The sequence below is a fragment of the Protomyctophum bolini genome (assembly GCF_963924005.1).
Source record: "Protomyctophum bolini genome assembly, chromosome: 2".
In the NCBI taxonomy this organism is placed as follows: Eukaryota; Metazoa; Chordata; class Actinopteri; order Myctophiformes; family Myctophidae; genus Protomyctophum; species Protomyctophum bolini.
In genome coordinates this window covers 13,069,261-13,091,403 of record NC_137863.1, presented here as the reverse complement: position 1 = coordinate 13,091,403, position 22,143 = coordinate 13,069,261, and the positions used below count along the sequence as shown (strand labels likewise).

Below are 22,143 nucleotides of genomic sequence, written 5' to 3'. Positions count from 1 at the left end.
GGGACGCTTGTTTTACAGTGCCGGGCCGGCTACTATACCTACCTAGTCAAACGTCAAACCCTAACCATAACCGTCCGCAAGCACGGAGCAGCGCATCCCTCGCCAACCTTAAAGGACCACCACTCTACTCAGTCTGTGTCTCATAGGAGGGCTGTGGGCAGTTCAGAAACCCATCCTCCAGAGTCCAGTGACATCATCGATGGGGAAGCCAAGCTAATAGAAACTGCAGGTGTTCTAGTCCTGAACAGTTGCAATGCGAAAATGGAAGCCATCGTTCTCACAATAATAAAAATCTAAAAATATTTGTAAAAAAAAAAATCTTGTTTTAAAACATATCTGCCTAACGATGTCGTCACTGGAGGACGTTTTTGAACTGCCCACAGACCTCCTATGAGACACAGACTGAGTAGGATTTTTATTTTATTTTATCATGATTGAGGACCCCGGCCTATTATATGAAGATTGTCCTTTAATCCTGTCGTTTTAACAGAACCCTCACCAACCTTAATCCGGTCGCCTGTAAAACAAGTGCCCCTCAGATCGACTACCAGGCTCTGCATAAAAGGTCATCCCATAGTTTTACTGTATTTCTCTCTCTTATCTCCTCTACCTCCCCCCAAACATGGCCAGATTAACACCTCTGAGGGCCCCTGGGCACTGAAGCTCAAATGGCCCCCCTTCACGCGTGCGCAACATTGTGCTGTTTTGGAGCCGTTTTGGGGCAGTTTTATGCCATTATATTGGCCCATTTCCGGTCGCCAGAGTGACAGCCAATCTAGCACATTGTTGCTGCTTTACACACAATTGCACTTTTCAGCTGCCCTTCTCACAAACAATAAAACACTAATCTTTTTAGACACCATTTATTTCATTCCGATTAGCTGGGATTTTCTTTTTTTTAAGGGGTCCCTGGTGCCCAAGGGCCCCTGGGCATGTGCCCAAAGTGCCCATGGCCCTGCCCCCAAACGACATTGTCAAGGCAGAACCGAGAGGATGGTTTGGCGTGACGTTTCTTCTAGAGACGCTAAAGAGGTACCCAGTACGTTAGAGCCATGACATGCACAAACTGGCTGAGTAACCAGTATATTTGATCAAATTTGAATGAACCTGCCTTTATGTGTGAACCTGAACTCTGTCTAGTCATTCACTAGGATTTATTTAAAAAAAACAAAAACAATTTCACAAGGGCAGTTTTCAAAATACATTACCATCATGATTATTTTATTATCAAAATGCATTACATCTCTTCTGCTTCTTAAATCTTTTGGAGGGGGAGGGGTGTGGTTGAAATAGTTACTATGCTTTGTGTAAAAAAAATTAAACAAACCAACAAAAGAAAGAAAGAAAATGCAGCGCCTGGTTTTTCAAGAAACTCCGGAACAAGAACTTAAAACGGGAACAGACAATGATTAACTCCCAGACACCCATCCATGTGGTCACTCAAAACCCCCAAAAAAGAACAAAAAGAAAAGAAAGCAAATATCATGCGGTAAATTTAGTTTCTATTACTTTTCTTTCTATACAAGTACACATATTCATACATGTCGCATTTGTGTCATTTTAGCTTGTATTTCTTACGTTTTAAGGTGCTGGTTAATTTTGAGTCTATATATTTGTTTTTCTTAAGTCTTCTTTCAAAACATTCATCTAATGTGTGAGTACCCTTCTGTCTGTTGGTCAAGGAGGCATGGTGGGGTGGGGTGGGGGTGGGGGGGCAAGAAATGACCAGTGTCTCTGGTTAATACTTCCCAGTATCCCAGTGCTCGTTCTGGGTCATGACAGTCAAAACAGTAAAAACGTGTGGTCCAAATGAGCTACAAAAATGTTCTGCGTTCCAACTCTCGTGTTGAGATGGTGACAGCATTGGTATGAGGTCCCACTGCAGTGGTCGTGGCACATGACTCCATATAACTGGACTTGTTTCTCTTTTCCTTTATTAGAATTCAGTTGGTGAGGACCGTAGTGAAAACTAAACAGGGCTTACATTACAGCATTCTGTGGAAAGGGAAACTTTATGAAGCAGCACTTGCGTAAAAAATACAAAAACAAGAAAATAAAACACAGCAGCTTTTTCTAGTTGTATAAACCATCCACACGATCCCCAAAGATCTCCCTCCCCCATTGTTAGGTGGTATACGGAATGCAAGATTGATCAGAAGGAAAAAGGAAAAAAAAAAAAAAAACATATATACTCTCAATAAAGTTTCCAAAAGAAATCCTACAGGATTCAAGACAGGAGACAAACCCAACAGAGTAAAGAAATTATGTCAGATTCTTAGCTTCTCTTTTTGTTCCGGCATTCCAATACTATCAAAGAACAAAAACTATAACGTTTGTGTAACAATTTGTATCCAACCTTGGAAACGGATCCCAAATGACAACATGACCGTAGCCGCTCACGGAACATAAGTGGATTTCAAATTTATTGGAAAAACAAGACTGCAGCACCATGAATCATAAGACCTGTACGTCTCAAGTACAATATCGCAAGTCTACAGTGAAGTAGTACTAAAGTGAAAACCAAACAAACGGTCAAGTGGGGATAAAATAACTGAACAGAGGGGGAATCAAATCAATGTTCATTAGAAAAGATGGAGGCTCGAGAGAGTAAAACGTTTTGAGAAAGCTGGTAATCACATGGAATGATCCTGATCGGGAAGCTTTTGTCCCTCCAAAACTCTTGGATACATCTTTATAACGGATGAAGGACATACACACTGTCCGTTTTGTTTCCCCTTCCAAAATGAAACGCTTATATTCTATACCGCAGGACAGACTGGGCTGCTTGCCAAATCCCAGAAGTTAACTTTGGCGGGAGGGGGGAACAGGGCAAAAAAAACAAAAAAACATTGATTTGAGTTATGTTTACATCTCAATATTTATGAAACATAGGTACCAAGACAACAGGTACACTTTTTAAAACTTTGTACAGATACTCATGTCGAAGATTTTACTTTCAAACATTACGTAACCTGTTTGCACAGTCCAACATGTCAGGAAACGCCAGGGGCAATTTCAAGTTACATTATGATTTCTTATTTTCAGAATTTGTCCATTATTTTCTTCTTTAAATCGCTTACTCCATTGATTCCTTAATGATGTCGAAAGTCAATGATTAGCTTTGTGCAGAATGCAGTAATTTAGTTTCTCAGAAAATAAAGAAAGAAAACACAGAAAATAAAAGGAGAGATCCATACAAGAAGTCCTGGCTCCTCTTAGGTCTGTACACATTTCCCCTCACTGAGCCCTCACCACAGGTTTAGGGCTTGAGGAGCTACGCACTGCCTCACGCAAACACACTCGCTCACACTCACTCACGCACGCATGCACACATGCACTCAAACAAGGTCCTAAAAGCTTCCTGACTGTGTCCGTACTCCTGATCCCTGGAGAGGCGGGTGCTGGAACTGAGTGAGGGGCGGCCCGCGCTGCGGGTAATGTGGGGCTCCAGAGGCTGCCAGGAGCCTGGAGCCTGCCTGCAGCACTGCCTGTCCCGGACTGCCCGTTTTCAGGCTCCGAGGTGCCTGCTGCTGGCTCAGTCTAGAGGTCTGATTACCCAAGTCTGTTTTAGTCTGGCCATGGGTCCGAGGGCCTGGGCTGGGCGAGCCCGCTAAGCCACTGCTGTTCAAGAGGCTAGCTTTTAAGTGGCTGTTGCTGTAGCCAGGAGTTCCGTCCATACTGCTGCTGCTTTGCTGGTGGTGTAGAGAACCGCCTGGTGGCCTGGAGTCTGAGGACGAGGAGGTGGGAGTCTGACTGGAGTAGGAAGATGAGGAGAGGTCCTGGGACTGGCCAGGGTGGGACGAGGAGAGTCGAGGGTAGAAGCTCTGGCTTGAGGAAGAGGGGGGGCCAGAGGGACTATATGAACCACGGAATGGAGAGGAGGAGCTCTGCTGGAGGAAGGATGGGCTGTCTGTCTGACCGTGGCTCTCCGATGACTGCACACAACCAAACAGAACATGCAGTTACCAAATCTGAGGAGTAACTATCTCCCAATAATATCACTCTGGAAAAACAAGTGGATGCATTATCTACCATTTGTTTTGCATTGAATTCCAATCATAACAATTTATAATAAATCTGGTATAATCACATTGATACACTCAAGATCATGCAATGCCATTGGTGCGCTGATCTACAGTATGACACCACACCATAGCAGCCTATAATGTTGTTCATAATTTCAAAACCTAAGCACTAGTTGTGAATGATGTCTCAAGTGAGGTTTAGCATGAAGCAGCCTACCTGGTGGGCATACAAAGAGGGACTGTATCTGTGTGGACTCCTCATGGGAGAGGTTATGGTGCCTGGCTGGACATCATATCGATCTCCGTCTGTTAAACACGTACATCATCACTGCAACACTTTTACCAAAGAAGTTGTTTCAAGGTTATTTTCTTCTTTACTACCTGTTATTTGTGAAAGGGCAATTAAGCTGCAGTAGTAATTATAAAATGCCACGTAAGATTAAACGTTCATAATATAAAATGGTGAGTGTGAGTCAATGTCATACCAGGCTCCTTGTCTCCCGGCACCGAGCCATCCCCCCTTTTTAAAATGCGCTCCATCTTGATGCTGCCTCTCAGAACTCGTTCCAGGACGCCCTGGCCTTCCCGTAGTCGTTCCACGCTGGTGGGCACCATCCTAACGGAGAGCAAACGATTTACAATTTAGGCATTTAGCAGATACTCTTAATCCAGAGCGACTTACATTAAGCAAGAACAAAAAGCATGGCAATACTGATCACATACATAAAAAGTAGTTATCTTGAAACATGCGTAAGCTAAGAACGTAACAGTGTATATATATCTATATAATGAAACTATACATATAAACTATACATACTATACTATGCTATACATATGTACTATGAAGTGCTATGACTACATACAATGCAATTCTAGTGCTGTCTACAAAAAGTGCTATCTAAGGGGGTAGGGTAAGTGCTACGGAGTCTGAAAAGGTGAGTTTTCTCAGACTACTGCAGAAGATTGGGAGTGAGGCTGCAGTTCTGATTGTAATGGGAAGTTCATTCCATAGTTTTGGAGCCAGAAGGGAGAAGAGTTTGGGACGTGTGGAGCGTTGTCCCGGCGTTTTTAGTGAGGGTAGTCAGGGTACTTCCAGCTTCCCTGCGTTCGCTGATCTGAGTGAGCGGGAGGGTTTGTAGGGTTCGATCATACTTGCAAGATATGAGGGAGCCATACCTTTGGTTGCTTTGAATGCCAGCATCAGAGTTTTGTATTCTGTGCGGGCAGCGACCAGGAGCCAGTGGAGGGAGCGGAGAAGGGGGGAGACATGTGAGAATGTTGGCTGGTTGAAGATCAAGCGAGCTGAGGCATTTTGGATCAGTTGGAGAGGCTTAAGTGCACATGCCGGTAGGCCAGTAAGGAGGGAGTTACAATAGTCAAGTTTTGACAAGACTGTTGTCTGGATTAGGAGCTGAGCTGACTCCTGGGTGAGGAACGGTCTAATTCGTCAGGCTCAGCACATAGCATACAACCATAACCAACACAGCAACCATAGAAAGGCCCGGCATCATTTGTAACTAACCAGGTTAGACATAAATCTTATCTAGTTTCCATACTAACTTTCAATACCAAGACCCTTTTGTAGAGATCATCAAATAATATGTAATGAGCTGTAAAAGGGTCTGGGTTATACAAAAGCAGCACCCTCTGCCGTTTGTTTCCTTTGAATTAGCTTCTGGGGGCAACAGAATGTGGATAGCGGCCACGTTGGTCCGCCCTCAGCCGCCCTCTTCCAGTTGGACGCTTTTGTATTCATTCCACTAATAATCCCCAATGTATACACGTTCTGAATGCCCCTGCCGACAGTAGCAATTATGTATAACTTCTGACCGTCACTCACCAGTGGCTGTTGCTCTCCTGAGCCCTGTGGTCTGGGGGGCTGACCTCCTCTATCTGGGGGATGGAGGAGTGGACCGGGGAGTTGAAGGAATTGTGCGGCGAGGCTGGGGGCTGCAGCTGGTGGAGGGGGTGAAGGGAATCCTGGCTGTAGTGGGAGCCTGGCCGGGTTGGGGTGTTCCCCAGGGAGGAGCTGCTGGCCCCGGGCTCTGGATCACGGCTGCTCCCTTGCTTCCTCTTGCGGTACTCCAGCAACGACACCTGTGAAAGAGGACAACCACTCACATCAGACATGTTGAGTTTGAGTGCTGATGCATAGCTTTGAGTTCAGCCCTGACAATACTACATACACTTTCATGTCATCATGACATAAACAGCACCCACAAACACACACAAACACACACACACACACTGGAACACGGGTTGCATTGCATCACATTTGTGTTCACCCGAAACTGCATGGAAGGATACTCAAACCACATGCAACAAGTCAACATAAACTCACCTGGGAAAAAGCACTTGTATTAAATGTCAATGATACCTCATTTGACTGAAAGTAACCAAACCTCAAACAACATGGGAATGACATTTTGGTATGAGAATGATATTGGATGTAAACTCGGTTTGCATTCCACAAGCTTACTTACCGAAGTTCTCTCTTGTGGCACATGCCACAAGAGCACAAACCCTGATCCATTTCATTCTTCCTGACCACCTTCTTGCAGTGGCTACGTCCATCTCACACATGTGCAGGTAAGTAATTAATAATTATAGCAACACAGTAACTCACCTGTGACATGGGATGACAAAGAGCAAGCCTCCAGTAAAAAAAACTACAATGTCCAATAGTATGTTCCTTCCATCTTCTTCCGATTGTGGACTAAAGATCGCAGGTCAATGATATGAAAATTACACGATTATTGTGGCAAAAATAATAGTGATTAACTATTATCGCTATAATCAAAATATGCTTAAAACTTAAAATGCTAATTTTGTTAACCACTTGAACGCCCAGCATCCCTATTCTGGGGGGGAACGTTCGCCAAAAATAGCCGATCTACAAGCTCACAACGAGTTGAGAATGCAGATTTGTGCAAGTTACCGATTTGTAGAGTGAATAAGAGCGTACCAAATGTGCTCTTTACAGGTCAGTTTCATCTAGTACAGAGGGTTTAGTGGTAATGAATTTGCAGCTCAACAGAAGCCAATTCATTCTAGTGTATGACGGAGGATATACAGTATCTGTGATACAATTGTGAGCGTTTTTTATCACGATAAACAATAACGATTATGATCCCATCGCTAGTTTCATACTTTCATCCACTAGACTAGAGGCTGTGACAAGTTATTCCAATTTCATATTTTCTGCACGCTACAAATTAATTGGTAGTGGTTTTGTATGCAGGGACTGGAGTTATCATCCATTCTGCAGTGTGGTTCCAGCTCAAGCTGGCTCACAACTTTCAATAAGCTTGATTTCACCGCTAACCAGTGTTTTCACCATGTGTGGGTACACTACAGTAAGTGCTATTCTGTAGAACTGCGTTGTGCTTGCCCTCGGCTCTCGGAGAGGCTGGCCATAAATGGTTGGGCATAAACACTATCTCCTGGCATTGTACCTGTACATGTTTTGTGGTAAGTTATTTAACTATGTGTTAGAAGACCATTAGTGGTTAGTGTTCTTATGTGCCTCTATAAGTTATGCAGAGTCTATAGTGTTTCAGCTTGAAGACTGCTGCTTTTCAATGTTTTATTTCCATTTAGTATAGCTTAAATAAGCCTTGCTGCTGGACCGACTAAAATAACCAGGAGCTGCTGCACATCTGCTACTGCTATTGTAACTACAGTGTGGTCAATCCAGCACATTATGTCAGTGGTTCTCAAACCTTTTCATGTCAAGGACCCCACAATTGACATGCATTAGCCCATAGACCCACATTTGAAAAGGTTATGCCAATGACTCCCATAAGAGAAGGGTTTTACTGCTCTAGCAGTCTCAACCATTTTAATTTCAAGGACCCCCAGTTTGACATGCATTAGGTTACGGGCCACCATTTAATGGCATTTCTATCTCTAGGACCCAAAGTCAAGTCAAGTCGAAAGTCAAATGTTAATATAACGCTGAGAGTGTACAAATGGACCCGTTGGGGTCCAATTGGTTCCATTTGTACACCATCTGAGTTACAGACCCATAAGGGTCCATTTGTTTCTAATTATCATTTAGCTGGGACTCGCTCAAGGACGCCTGAGGGTCCCTGCTGGACCCCACTTTGAGAACCAATGCATTACGTTACACACAGCATAGTTGGTGTCACAGCTAAGGGTTTCACCAACTAGTCAACTACTGTGCCCAGCACCCAGTAGCCAAGACCTGAACCCCTGGGGTCGGCCATCGGACGCTTCTCTGCTAGAAGCAGACCATGTACCCTCGCTGGTTGTGTGTTATGCATTACAATTCTGGTGCCAGCTCTCAACTCATCAAAATGTCAAAATGTCTGTAGTCAAAGGTCCAGACAAATCCCTAGCCTAGTTAGCGAGGTCGACAGGTCGTCACTGCCCTTCTTGGGAATGGTGCCATCAAGATGGTAGATCCTCAGTGTACATGTTTCCTGATTCCCAAACTCAGGAGTAGGTGGTCAGTGGCACAACTTTTCCTAGTTGCGTGTTACCGTGGGCCAATCAGAGCCTCCCTTTACCTAAAGCATGTGGATGCCATTGTACAGCTTCTACATCGCTTCCAGCAAGACAAGGTTAAGAAACACAGCCTTTTCCTTTGGGTGTCAAGCATACTGACTGCTGAATCCATGGTAGTTCTGCTAGGCCTGCTCCCTTTCAGATGCTGAAACTATCAGTGTTCTTAGAACTCAGGCACTTTACACCCGCCCTGAGAAATTGGCATGTTCTCATCCGGACAGACAACACAAATCAACCATCAAGTGTCTGCAGATAATGCAGGAGCTACTCAATTGACCTATAGCTAAGCACCTCCCCATACTGCTATGATCCAATCACAGCTTAGCATAACATGGGTTAGACAAACCTCTCCACCAATAGTTTTCCTATGTGATAGAACAGTGTTTTAAAAGAGAAATACCACGCACACATTTTACCAGCGCATATGGCAGGCCTTGTTGACGGATTCGGAAGAGATTTTGAAGGTCTGGTTGCAGTATTTAAATGTGTAAAATCCTTGATATTTACATTGGAATGAATGAGCCCGGCTGGAAAGTGTCGAAGTGGGAGTGTCTAAGTGGGAGAGGCCAGGTCTTAGCTATAGGTGAATTGGACATTCCCTAACTTTTTGAGGCTCAGGGCTGTGCATCTTGTGGGTGTGCCGAATGGTGTGCGTGTGCCCGGATGAAATGGAGATTCGGAGAATCCAACCTGAGTGAGTGCTGTGGCACCCCTGTCTCAGGGCACAAACAGTATGGCACCTGAAAATCCTGGTTATAGCTGAATGCTTGAACCCAATTCTAGCATCTTGTGACCAGTCAATGGTCCACACACAATTCAATCAAGAGTGTATTCTTCACCACTCAGAAGGTACAATCCGTGTGGGTCCATGTGGCCAGAGGTGTTTTCTTAATTTTAGACTAGTTAAGTCTCTTAAACGTCAGTAAAATTACCGTAGTGCACATTCTTAGTCATACAAATCACAGTGTCTTCCTGTGCCCAAGAAGTGCCACTCTATCAGGATTGTGTCTACATCATGGGTTGCCTTGAGGAGAGTTCACATTTATGCCCCTGCTACCTGTGCTTCATCATGCATTTTAACCCAGTTATGCTGTGGTTACAACAGCCATTTTATCAACGGCTTATGTCCCTTAGCACGGTGAGCTTTCCTCATGACCTTTTTCTGGCATAAGTGTCATCCAATGCTAGATGTACAGCCTCTGGCGGTCAGGAAGAATGAAAACAGAACGAGAGTTACACATGTAACAGAGATCCCATGAATTCTGGATGACCGCCAAAGTTCTCTGCCACTCTTAACGTTGAGATTCTTTTGAGACAGATTAAGGGATGAACCTAGGATTTAGGATATACTGGTGGTGTAAGCGCCGTCATCCCAGATCACAGGTGACATTGTTGGGATAATCACTTGACCTGTGCGAGATGGCAGCATCAATTGCAAAACCCCCACCTCGGGCAGTCATCCAAAATGAATACACCGCAGCTGTGTAACTCTTGCTTTTGTCCATCGTTAGTAACACACATCATCTGAGCAAACAGGCAACTCTGAAATGAACCACACCACGATGCAACCACTTTCAAATGAAAAACAGTACACACAACACACACACACACACTCACACACACACACACACGCACAACAAAATCTAGTCAACATCCAGACCCCCCAGTACACACACACAATGTATGTATACGCCTACACTAGACAAAAAATGAGAATGAAAGAGCTCATTCTGGCTTAATGTCATCATGGCACAAGCAAGACACTGGAGGGAACAGTGTGGGACAGATGGACAACAAGGAGAGAGGGGTGGGGTGGGGGGGGGGCAGATACTGAGATGGATGGATAGATGTTTGAAAGAGTTGAGAAGATATTGAAGAAGGCAGCTGCAATCTCAGGAGAATGGCCATTGATAGAGTTACTGCGTGCCTGTGAAGGCAATTAGATATTTGTGTACACTTTTACACATTTCAGTGAAGATTTCAAGGTAGCATATATTTCTACATTTGGTAGACTTTCAGCTGGGTGGATCATGTTTGATGACTGATAGATGGACTCAGGATCACACATAGGAAAGAGCCATGGATGAAATAGGGCCTAAATAAAGGAGCCAGAGGTTAGTCTAAGCTCAGGCAGGCATCAACAAATCATCGGCCTCCTGCATTGAAGCAATGGATGGATCCAAACACGCTCCAAGACAGCCGCACTAAATAACTTAAATTGAATTGATAACAAAGATCCCTCTTCAAAACTGTGCAGTACGTAAGAGGGTGGCATTGTGGGAGCATGGAGTTGGGTGTCGTATGCGGATGCAAAAAACAAAACAAAAAACATATTTACATGCACACTTCTATAGATGTAGTTGTATAGGGAGAATATTCACCATATTTTGTACTGGCTTGTATTCACTTCTTACAGCTATAGCCTGGTAATCTGGTTTCCCTGTCAGCAGACTAATGGTAGACTGGTTGGCCCTCTGCCTTGGAAGAAAAGTGGAAGAGAGACTTGGCAAAAAAAAAAAAAAGAACTTCAAGGTGCACTGAGGACGAGGGAAGGGGGAGCGAAGGAGAGGAGGAGGGATGGGGAGGAAGGGTAAAAGCGACAGAGTCTAAATAATTTCATTCACTTTAAATGTTTTGCGGATTTACATTCCTAGCGTCGTCGTTGGTTTCGTTGATTGTTGGTCAATTGAGGCCAATTGATATAATTTAACAGTAAAACAAGTAAATGAGCAGAAACAGAGCAAGAAAGGAAAAGAACATATTGCGTATCTTGATTTTACACAATTTGCAGGTATCACAGTTAAAAGAGTCACTCAAGGTTGTGATGAGGTACCCGACTGCACCTTAAAACGAACACCTTCATAGTGCTGCTTCGTCGAGACAATAGTAATAACAGCCATACAACTTGCCTTCTTCTTCTGTGGTGGGTTACTGGTGTGTGGTGGTGTGCCGCTGTCTGGGTAGCCTCCTCCGTAATGCGGCTCGCCATAGGGCGACATGGAGCCAGGACCTGCCTCTCCTAGTAGTCCCTGGCCGCTCATGGTACTGTAGAAGGAGTCTGCCGGGGAGAAGCTGCCCTCCGACTGGGAGAGACGTCTGTCTGTGGCTGCAGGGTTTCCCAAATTGGCGTTGAGGGGCGAGCAGGTGTATATGAGGTTGAACTCTGTCCTGAAGGCCTGCTCCCTGCTCTGGGTGTGTGGGCCAGAGTCTGGGGGTGGGCACGAAGCTGGGGTGAGAGAGCCAGCCCCTAAGGAGGCCGAACCCAGGGATTCGTGGCCTGGCGGCCCTCCGGAGAGGGAGAAGTCGTCCGAGGTCATAGGTACAGGGCTCTCCGAGCAGCAGGGGAGGGAGAGGTCAGGAAATTGGGGCCGGGGGACGTCAAAGTCTGTTCGCAGACAGGGCTGGAGGAAGTCAACAACAAACCAAATTAATTGTTGGCATCAAACAACAATGCATCACTAGCGTCAAGCAAGGTACATCTCAATGCTTTATTATGTGTTGGTGAGGGTGAATAGCTACCTCAGGAGAGATGGACTCTGGTCGGTGGACAGGAGAGGCCTCGGGTGATGATATATTCTGGATAGAAGGGCAGAAAAACATGGTTAGTGACCAAAGTATTCCCAATGCGGAAAGTAATTGTGTTCCAAGTAAAGGGCATGTGCATCTGAATGTTAGTAAAAGTCTAAAAGATATATTGGGAGTGCCAATGGCTTCAACTCAATTGTGTACATGTGTGTACCTCGAACTGCAGTGGCGTGTTGCATCGGCTGGTGGGCAGTGAGGGCAGGGGCGAGTAGACCAGGCCGTTGGGCAGCAGGGAGCTGTGACACGAGGTGTTCAGCAGTGGGTGCAGAGCGTCCTCTGGGAGTGGGGGCGTGATGGGCGACAAGGGGCGAAGCAGGTGCTCCGAGGGCACCGGGGCCATTTCCGCGGCACATTTCGAATGCCGCTTCTTGAAGGGCGCGTTGACTTCTGGAACAGAGAGAATGGGAGGGGCAGGGATAGATGACACATTAAACCTACTGGTTATGGGTGCTCAAAACACACCGTTTAAGCTGGACGGAGGTAAGTAGGTACCGTTCGACAGGGGATTGGGCGTGGATCTGCTGCTGGTACTTTGGTGCGAGGAGGTGGACTCGGTGCCATCCTCCAGACTAGCCGAGCAGCTCTCGTCCTCCGCCTGCTTGATCCACCTCTGTGATTCGGACAGCAACACACATAACAGGAACGTTGAGCATTTAACCGGCCGTACGGCAGCTGGTCTTGTTACTTATCCATTCACTATTCACGTTTTGAAAGCTTGTCCTGAGGCCGATTGTAAAAACGCATTCTACATCGTAAACTAATTCAAAAAACTAAATAAACGTGTACATATAGCTATAACAAATGCTGTCCCGGATTGAAAAGGTATAAAGACGTATAGGTTAGGTTACAACATGTCTAAATGGGTTAATAGTACTAGTATATTCTCATTACTTGTAATAATTTTGAGCTTAAATTAGTTTTTTATTATTAATAAATGCTATGGAAAATCTACCTCGAAAAGAAAAGCAACATCTAACATGCACACGTTGATTTTAACGAACTAGAGAATGAACTGCACATGGGCATAAACAATATTCTGTATTTGATTCTATCCCCTTGTTTTCTGACCTTCTTGTAGCAGCCGTAGGTGCCGTCCATCTGGAGTGGCCGAGGCCGGCGCCTCTCGGGGTTGAACGGCGAGCCGAAGCGTATGTAGTGTTTTGGCGCGGTACATATGAGGGGAGAGGAGTTGGACAGGCCGGGCAGCATGTTGAGAGTGGTGGCCAGCACCGTGGGGTCCGTGGTGATGCGCAGCGGGCGCTCTATGGGCACCTCCTGCTGGAACTTATCCCCGCCAGGGATCTTGTCATTGAGCCACTCCGTCACCAGGTACTGGGGGAGGAGGAGAAACTGAGATTACTTTACTTGTACTTCACCAAAACACTAAACCATGCATGGCGTCGATTGCCAAGTGTGGTTATGGTTTATGACCCCCGATTAACCAAACCCTGTATTTCAACCCTTTTGCTCCCCGTGTTCTAACCTTCTTGGTCTTGGGGTAGCGCATATTCGATTTATTCAGGCATGTGGGACCCTGGCTCTCCGTTTCAGGGAGCTGACTGAGCCCCAGGCTGCTCTCCCCTAGTCCGAGCTCAGCGCCGGTTGGTCCCTGGAGCCTTTCCTCGTCCAGGACGGATCCTTGCTCGGCGGCTGCAGCAGCGGCCGCCGCCGCCGCAGCGGCCTGCTGGGCCAGGGCCTGCCGCTGGCGACGCGCACGCTGTGATGAGCTGGAGCGGTAGCGCGACATGCGGCTCTTGGGACGTGGTTTGGTAGAGCGGGCCGGGGGAGGCTTAGGGGGACCTGCAGGGGCAGGGAGGTTGGAGGTCGAAGATGATGCCGCTCTTTCACCTTCTATTGATGAGGGTTCCTGCGGGAGAGGGGGTTGCTGCGTTAGTGTCAGACATAGAATCATTTGATAGCACAAAAAAAAGAAGAGAAAAAAAAATATTTTGACATCAGAAAGGAGTTCCACTGACTGTGACGTAGGTGGTGCGACGGGTACAGATTCCCACCGCAGTGTTATGGGGCCCAGCACAGTTTCCCCCGGTGGGGTTCCCTGCTCCTTCCTCTGGCTCTACACCCTCCTCCTTGGGCTCTTCTGCTCCACCCAGCCTCCTCCTCCTCTTCTCCAGACTGTCCAAAGCCTGCAGAAATAGAGAAAGAAATATAGAGAAGCGGGGATTGGGCTACAAAGCTTGTGTTAAAACTACCACTAAGGGCCAGTGATAAAATTAATTGATTATGTTAGATTTATATAAGTGACATACTCTTCTGCTGGAAAGGAGGACCCCATTTTCGTCCACCTCCCCTTCCTCTCCCTCCTCATGCTTCAGCCTGTCCAGAAGTCCCTCCTGCACAGAACACACACACACACAAAGCATGTGAGGAAAAGCTCAGCCCGGCAGGAAATTACAAATATTCAAAAAGTCACACGCCCTGGCAACACGTACTATGTGGTTAGACCACACAAACAAACATGAACCATAACAGAACAAAACATGCCACTAGGAGGTGACTCACTGCATCTGCAGACTCCCACTCACATTAACTCACAAAGTGACACTACTACTAATCTAGCCGCCCACCTCTGTGTCACTGGCTCCCTGCATCTCCCTAGCATCACCGTGCTGGTCCAGGGGCTGGCTGCTTTCGTCCGAGGTGCCCCCCGCGGCCTGGCCACCTTCCAGCTCTCTCCTGCGGGCCTTCCTCCGCCGAGTCTCTGCTCCCGCCAGCGAGGGCGGGCTGGACAGGGAAGGGGAGCAGAGCAGGCTCTCCCTGGGGCTCAGGTTGTGTTTCTGCACTGGGCAGTTTTGGTTGCCCTTGTGACAAGCACAGTCCACCTTATAGTTGCTGCCAGTTTGTTATGAGAGAGGAGAAATACAGAATTGACATTGTGACAAAATGTCAAAACAAACATCAATTTAAAACATTGTGAAATCCTGACGTAGAAGTGAAACCCAGTGTTAACAGAGGGGGGTATGGGATGCATTACTAACCAGCTGTTGAACTCGTAGTCAAATCCAATGGAGACTTCGGCATCCTTTGTGATTTGACTGACAGCATAGACACACAAGTGGATCATACCCTCTGAGATCATATGTCGCACCTAGGGAAAAGTGCAGATCATTGAAATCTATTTAAATTACCCTCCAATACATTTATAGGCTTACTGCCTGATTTGTACAGTTTAGAAACTAATTAACTGACCTCAGCATTGGGTGTGCAGGACCTCCTGATAAAGCGAGCATCGTTCCCAAAGGTTCGTGCATCCACGCACATCTCCATCTCGTTGAATTTGGAGTAAAACAGCACGAAAGGGTAGGGCCTTGAAAAACACAATCAAAACCATGTGAAAATTGGACAAACAGGACAAAATATTAAAGTAAGACAAGCCAGGTGTTAAAAATCCAAGACAAACAAAGCTTTGAGAAATGGAAATGTTAACCATCTAGAACAGACACACAGATTATTGCATCTCCTTACTTTTTGAAGAAGTGCCCGTTGACCTCAAACTGTTGTTTGAGCATGACCTTGCCACGGTATTCGATGACCAGGGTGTCGGGCTCTAGGTTCTTGGCTGCTCGCAGGATTTTCCGGTGTTTCTGAACACGCGTCACCCGTCCCAGCTGGAGCTGGAACGAACAGAGCCGTTATTTACCTTCAACAAGAGCAGGCTCAGGAAGGAGCCGCCATGTCACATTGATGCATGAACTGCACCTTCCCTCCAATCATGTCAACAATATTACAAGCTACTCAAAATAGGACAGAGAGACATCTTTGCTGATACAAGCAGTAACTGGGCGAGTAATGGAGAAACATGTACCCTATGTTCTAGAAGGGCCGTTTATAAAAACCCAATCACAATAAGGTAATTGTGAAACTTGGCAAATGATTCAAACATCTTATTTAGTCAGCTGCTGCACCTTGCCCTCATCTTCCGGACCATAACACAAGGGTTAATATCCAGACCATTGTACATCCCATCTCCAGTTCGCCACATCCCCCAAGCTCACAGAGTCATAATAAAATCATAGAGGCCATTACACACATCACAATGCATAACAAAAGGCATTATCATTACAGCTATAATAATGCAGTGCTACAGTATTTGCCCTCATACAACCCGGTTCTCTTTGTCGGTCAGACTGACCTGCATCTGGGAGCCTAGCACTGTGTTGTTACAGGCCAGCTCTGTGTGGTTGATGGTGTCCGTGGTGTCTGCAGAGGCCTGCCCAGCGGTGGAACACGACGATGAGGAAGAAGAGGCCAGCGTGGACGTCATGGAGTCGCCTTCCTCCTCCGTCTTGGCGATAGTGGGCGTGGCGCTGGCGGAGCGGTGGCGCTTCAGCAGAGTCTGAACGTCAGCACTGTACTGGTTGGCCAGCGCCTCCTCATACTGGTCCGTCCACTGGCGGATCTTGGTCTCCCAGCCCTCAGCAGAGTTTTCGTCCAGCACGTTGGCCTCCGTTGTAGACGTCTGTGGGGAGAGAGGGTTGCACATAGGTTTGTAAGAGGTCAACGTGGACTTTTAGTCGAGACCCAGAGTTAGTTTATAGGACAAGCAGCTTCGGCAACGTGGTGGAAATATTGTGGCTTTAATGATGACTGAAAGGCAGAAGTGGAAAATCCAAGTCTCTTACTTTCATCCTCATGGACTTTCTAGAACCCTCTCTGAAGGCCTGAAGAAGAGAACATGGAATTAAGTCATGTATATACATGACAATGTTATTATGTCAACACTCTGCATACCCTCTGTTACATTTGAGGAAGTTCATGCCACTTGAAGCACTTCCCTTTGTGGGTGACAGAGCATTGTCAATGTTCATAAGACCAAGGTCTATGGCATGTCAACACAGCATAATCCAAAGTGTTAATTTAAATCCTTAACCTTGTATCATGCTCAACACCCCCCTCTCCTTCTAGCCCCAACCAGATCATCAAAATATAAATTATTTCACTTACGAAACATTGCCTGCCCTGCCCCTGACCCAAACTATAATTTACTGCTGCAGAAACACTCATTAATGATTTTATTACATCCTGGCTTGATTACTGCAACAGTCTTCTTTAGGGTACTACCACTAGTCATCCATAAACTACTACAGTATGTAAAAAGAAAAACGTCACTGCCCACTACTAAGCAGTACCCGATCCATCCAATCTAGCTCCCCCCTACCTCTCCAACCTCCTCCACATCATGTCCCCTCCCACTCCCTCAGCTCCGGTGACGCCAAACTCCTCGAAATCCTCAGGACCGAGCGCTGAACCTGGGTTGACAAGGTGTTCTCAGTTGCCAGCCCCTCTCTGTGTAACGCAATGCAAAGCAGCACCTTTCCTCTATTCTTTTAAAACCATCCTCAAAACCGAGACTTGCCTTAATGCATTTAATTGTAACTTTTTTTTGTAGGCTCCATTTCTTTTGATTTAATATAAACATGTTGAATATTACGTGTCCTGCATCTGTGACACAAAGTAACCTGGGAAGAACACAGGTAACTGGCTATCAAAGTGTCGTACTCATCATATCTTTACTGTTAATGCTACATTGTAAAGAACAAATCAAAAACGAGCGCCACATATTTACAATGACTGTCAGAAAGCCCTCTAAATAATCTGTCTTGTTTTTGTCTGCATCCTAAGGTTGATTAATTCTGCCAAGTTTCCTCTTTAATCTAGTTGACAGCATTAGACATACTATTGTTTCAGACACAAATACAGGTATTTGGAGTGGCATGTCTGTGTCTTGAAAGATCACCTGTGGGTCCTGGGCCTCATTGAAAAGGGTTCCACATTGCTGTTCGAGTACCAGGAAACACGCTCTATAAGATGTATTCAAATTACTATAACTAATAGTGTAGAAATTTACTCTGAAACTCTTTACACTTTCAGAGTTGAATTAACACTCTAGATTTTTTCTCGCGCGATTCTCTTGCATTGTGAAGCATCCCGTATTTATTCATTTACAGCAGTTTGGCAGGTCTGAAAATTGCAAGTCAAAACATACAAAAGAAAGCTGCAGCTACACTGCTGTGCACCATACATACATTACATGTATTTCATTTGGTGTCGGACCATGCCAAAGTATAGGCGTTAACGCAGTAGAGGTCATAAACTATAGCATGTATTTGCCTGTAGTCATGCACACACCTTGACCTTCTTGCTCTTGGGCGTTCCACGGGTCTTCTCCGTGCTCTTCTTCCGCTTCTTGGACTTGTTCCTCTTCACACGTTTGACCGTGAGCGTGATGCTGGTAGGCGTGTGCTGCGTAGCCGTGTACGACACCGTGGAGGGGGACACCTCCTCATCGCCGCTCTCTGTCGCACTGCTCTCCCCGACTATAGACACAGATTGAAAGAGAACAACGGTAACAGTTTGTATGTATAAGCAGCTTGCCCGGCATTGCTGTTCAGGTGTCGGTACCTGCCATTGGCCGGGTTATCGTGTTTCTCTCTCTCTCTCCCACCCTCTCCCCGTTTTGTGCATCTCAAACATCGCATTTGTCTTGATTTTTAAATGTATATATTTATTCCTTTGTTTTTTCACCGTTTGTATAGTCTGTTGGGTGCTTCGGATGCGTCTGTTGGGTGCTTTTGTGATGTATGTATGTATTTTAAATGTTGCCAATAGAAGTATTCTATTTTACTTTACTACACCGATTTTCAACCTCATCTTCATAACGGGTCCTCACTCCGTCTACTCTCTCTGCGACTCATTGGTGGGCTATGAACAGTTCCCAAATCTGCCTACCAATGACCACCAATGGGGATTCCAAAATAGAAACTATAGACTTTCACTTCCTAGAAAGTTAGCATGCTATAATATAAGCCATGGGTTTTCAACAGGTGGTCCGTGGACCACTGGTGGTCCGTGAAGGTATTGCATGTGGTCCCTGACCATGCATTTAGTAATGTAGGAAAGGGAAGATTTGTATTTTAATTTATGGTATTGACCACAAGTTGAGAAACAATGCAGTAAATGACGTGGTGACATACGATGACGCTGGCGCTCAATCGAACTTCCACAGAAAAGGGAGGTGGAATATCATGGGAAACTGTACCAGTTTGCCTGGTTGAGTCACCATTATAAGGAAATGTGCCCATAATTAATTGCATGTGTCTGCTCGCTCATACAAGTTACAATGAACAGCAACATGATTTTAATATGGAAGGTTAATTTTTTTCCCCCACACCACGCCCATATCCCCCCTCCCAACACAACAGTGGTCCCCAGGTTGATTCTCAGTCAGGGACCGGGTGGTGGTCCCTGGTTCATAATCAGTTGAAAACCCCTGATATAAGCCATTGTACTTGCATTAATAAAACAATTAATACAACAAAATAAATTAAGTTTGAACTCGTTTGAAATCACCAAAACTATCTACTGCTGATGTCACTGGCAGGCAGGTTTCTTAACTGTCCACTTCCCTTTTCTGAGACACAGACCAAGTAGACGGAGCATTTACAGGACAAATTATATGAAGATAGGTTGAAAATCAGTGAAGTGGTCAGGCATGTTCATCGTTTACCCCATTTAATTTTACATGAAATATTATTGTTTGAGCATTCAAAATAATAATATAAAAATATAATTCTTTTTTTAAAGAAACAGCTGCCGCTACCATTATATTACAGATAAGGTATAAAATGCAAATACTAGTCCAGTATATTGGACTACTTCTAACAATTTTGGTTATTTACTTATTACTCAATACTCTCCATAAATGTCAAAGGAGTTGTATTTAATTGAAATGTTATGTGTATTTACAAATAAAAATAAAACATTAAATGTTCAGCTGTACCTGAGACATTCTCCGGTTTCCGGCGTTGGCCCTCTGCACCTTTCCTCCTGTCCAGCCCCCTAACATGCAAAAGAAAAATCAAGAAAAACTTGAATCACACCCATCAACAGACCGTGGAAAATGTTCAGCAAACAAACATGTTCAGAAATGGGCTATGTGAAGTTGTGAACACAGAATAACTCTTCCTACTTCAAGGCTGCTTCCCTACTTCCTCCACAGGTGTTACAGATTATACTAATTAAGGCTCTGCTCCATTTAGTGTACAGTGGTTCTAAAACTTTTTAATTTCAAGGACCCTAACTAAAGTGTACAAATTTGTACACTCTCAGAGTTACACACCATTTGGCCATTTGGAACCCACTCTCAATGACACTTTGAGACCCACTGGTGGAGCAGAGTGTTTCCAGTGAGCCAACATGCACAATAGCAGCACCCTGACTCTGTTTGACCAGAATGGAACAGAGCTTGCATTAGTGTCAGCGGTAACACCTGTGAAGGAAGTAGGGAAGGGGCCCAAGTTCTTTCCTAAAATGCCATGTGTGCATAGAGCCCATTCACCATGGCATTGGTAAGTATCGACTTGGTAGAGAAGGCTGACCTGCAACTGTCACACTTGATGAGCAGGCCATCTTGCGTCAGGCTGCAGTGACACCAGCCAGCCACAGTGCCGTCGTCCTCGGAGGAGCTGTCGCTGTCTGCTGAGTTGTCCTCAATGTTGTCATGGCGGTAGCGGGGGTCGCGCACCACACCGTTGAGCTCCATGCGGGGGATGATGGTTTGGGAGAGCGGGGAGGCGGGCGGGGTGGGGGGAGGGGGCGCGCCATAGTTGTGATCCTGACAACACACAACGGAAGACTGTTGCATCTTCAAACAACGGGTGTTCAGGCAAAAAAACAAAAGAAAAGGGAAAACGAAAAATGGAGACGAATGAAAATGAGGGCAAAGGAAGGCATACGAAACAGTACAGCTGTTAATAAAGGGCAGTTTCACGCGTTGTGGTCACAGAGGCTCATCACCTGTATGTGGAGTCATGTCATTCATGAGACACCAGTCAACACTACCTCTAATTTATTGTGGGCAATAAGACCACCGTTTATTATTCATCATAGGCTACTCTATCTTTCAAAGTTTTAAGCGGTTGTCTTTCTCTCAAGCATATTAATAACTTGTGTTGTAAAACGTTAATGTGAAAAGCAAAATCACTTTAATAATGTATGCAATCGAAGCTGTCATAAATGCAATCACTGTGGGCATACAGAAAAGTTGCATACCTGAACCTTTGTCATACTATCAAGTGGCTATAATTAGAATCAGGTGCACCAAAGCAGGTGCAAATAATTAGAACAATATTGATTCTAGATCACTGGCAGGTCTATGTTACACCAACTTCAGTCCAAGAGCTAAAATGGTGTCCAAGAACTACAGAGTAACATCAAGGGATCTAACAGCATCGCCATATTCTGCCCCAGGGCCCTGCCTGTCATCATCAGTCTACCATGAATTTCACACAGAGAGAGCCCGACAAGCATGTAAATGGACTCGACTGATACAAGCCTTAGCCAATGATTCAAAACAGTCCATGAGTCTAATAATGGTTCAGAGAGAACCAAGTCAGGTTTAAATGACGGAGACAAAGCCAACATCTTGATCCTCTAAAACACATTGAGACTCTAGTCTACAGCCTGACTTGACCCGATTACAGCATGCCAGAAACAGAAAGCCCTCCGACAGCACACAGCTGAAGTTGTGTAAAGAGAAGTGGGTGGAAATTCCTTCCAGTTGACATCAGAGGTTCTTAGAGATCGAGTCTACATGGGTTATTTCTGCCAAAGGTGAAGAAGTTAGAGGTGTATTCACTATTCAGTGCTCTAAACACGGACATTTCGGATTATTTTTGTTAGAATAGTTTAAGTTCCACTGTTCCAGTGATATTTGTTGCACTTGCACTAGTCAACCTTAATCCGTCAATATACACATGCACAAGCAGTTGCATTTGAAGGTTCAAAGAGACGTGTAAACTCACAGCATATGGTAGTCCCCGATACCCATGACTCTGGGCGCTGCCACAGCTCTGGCTGTTGTAGTTTTTCTCATTCACGGCAGGACTAGCTTCCACTGACTCAGGGCTGTGAGAGAGAAAAGAAAGTTGATGAACCAAACACGAATCTGTGGTTGGTGGTCAACGAATCGGCTTCAATAAGCTCC

At 45.4% G+C, this 22,143-nt stretch overlaps 1 protein-coding gene across 1 annotated transcript in view; it reads right to left on the bottom strand.

Moving 5' to 3' along the window:
• Window positions 1-1,189: 1,189 nt before the first annotated feature.
• Window positions 1,190-22,143, bottom strand: part of setd5 (SET domain containing 5) — a 34,676-nt gene continuing 13,722 nt past the window's right edge. The window contains 23 exon segments of the mRNA XM_080788761.1: window positions 1,190-3,935; window positions 4,243-4,331; window positions 4,511-4,641; window positions 5,866-6,122; window positions 10,937-11,029; window positions 11,465-11,956; window positions 12,075-12,131; window positions 12,295-12,527; window positions 12,633-12,750; window positions 13,209-13,472; window positions 13,624-14,007; window positions 14,117-14,284; window positions 14,408-14,491; window positions 14,726-14,990; window positions 15,137-15,246; window positions 15,348-15,465; window positions 15,624-15,772; window positions 16,291-16,617; window positions 16,781-16,819; window positions 18,288-18,475; window positions 19,939-19,997; window positions 20,537-20,802; window positions 21,962-22,064. Coding sequence (XP_080644887.1) covers window positions 3,351-3,935; window positions 4,243-4,331; window positions 4,511-4,641; window positions 5,866-6,122; window positions 10,937-11,029; window positions 11,465-11,956; window positions 12,075-12,131; window positions 12,295-12,527; window positions 12,633-12,750; window positions 13,209-13,472; window positions 13,624-14,007; window positions 14,117-14,284; window positions 14,408-14,491; window positions 14,726-14,990; window positions 15,137-15,246; window positions 15,348-15,465; window positions 15,624-15,772; window positions 16,291-16,617; window positions 16,781-16,819; window positions 18,288-18,475; window positions 19,939-19,997; window positions 20,537-20,802; window positions 21,962-22,064 — 4,579 coding nt within the window. The 3' untranslated portion in view covers window positions 1,190-3,350.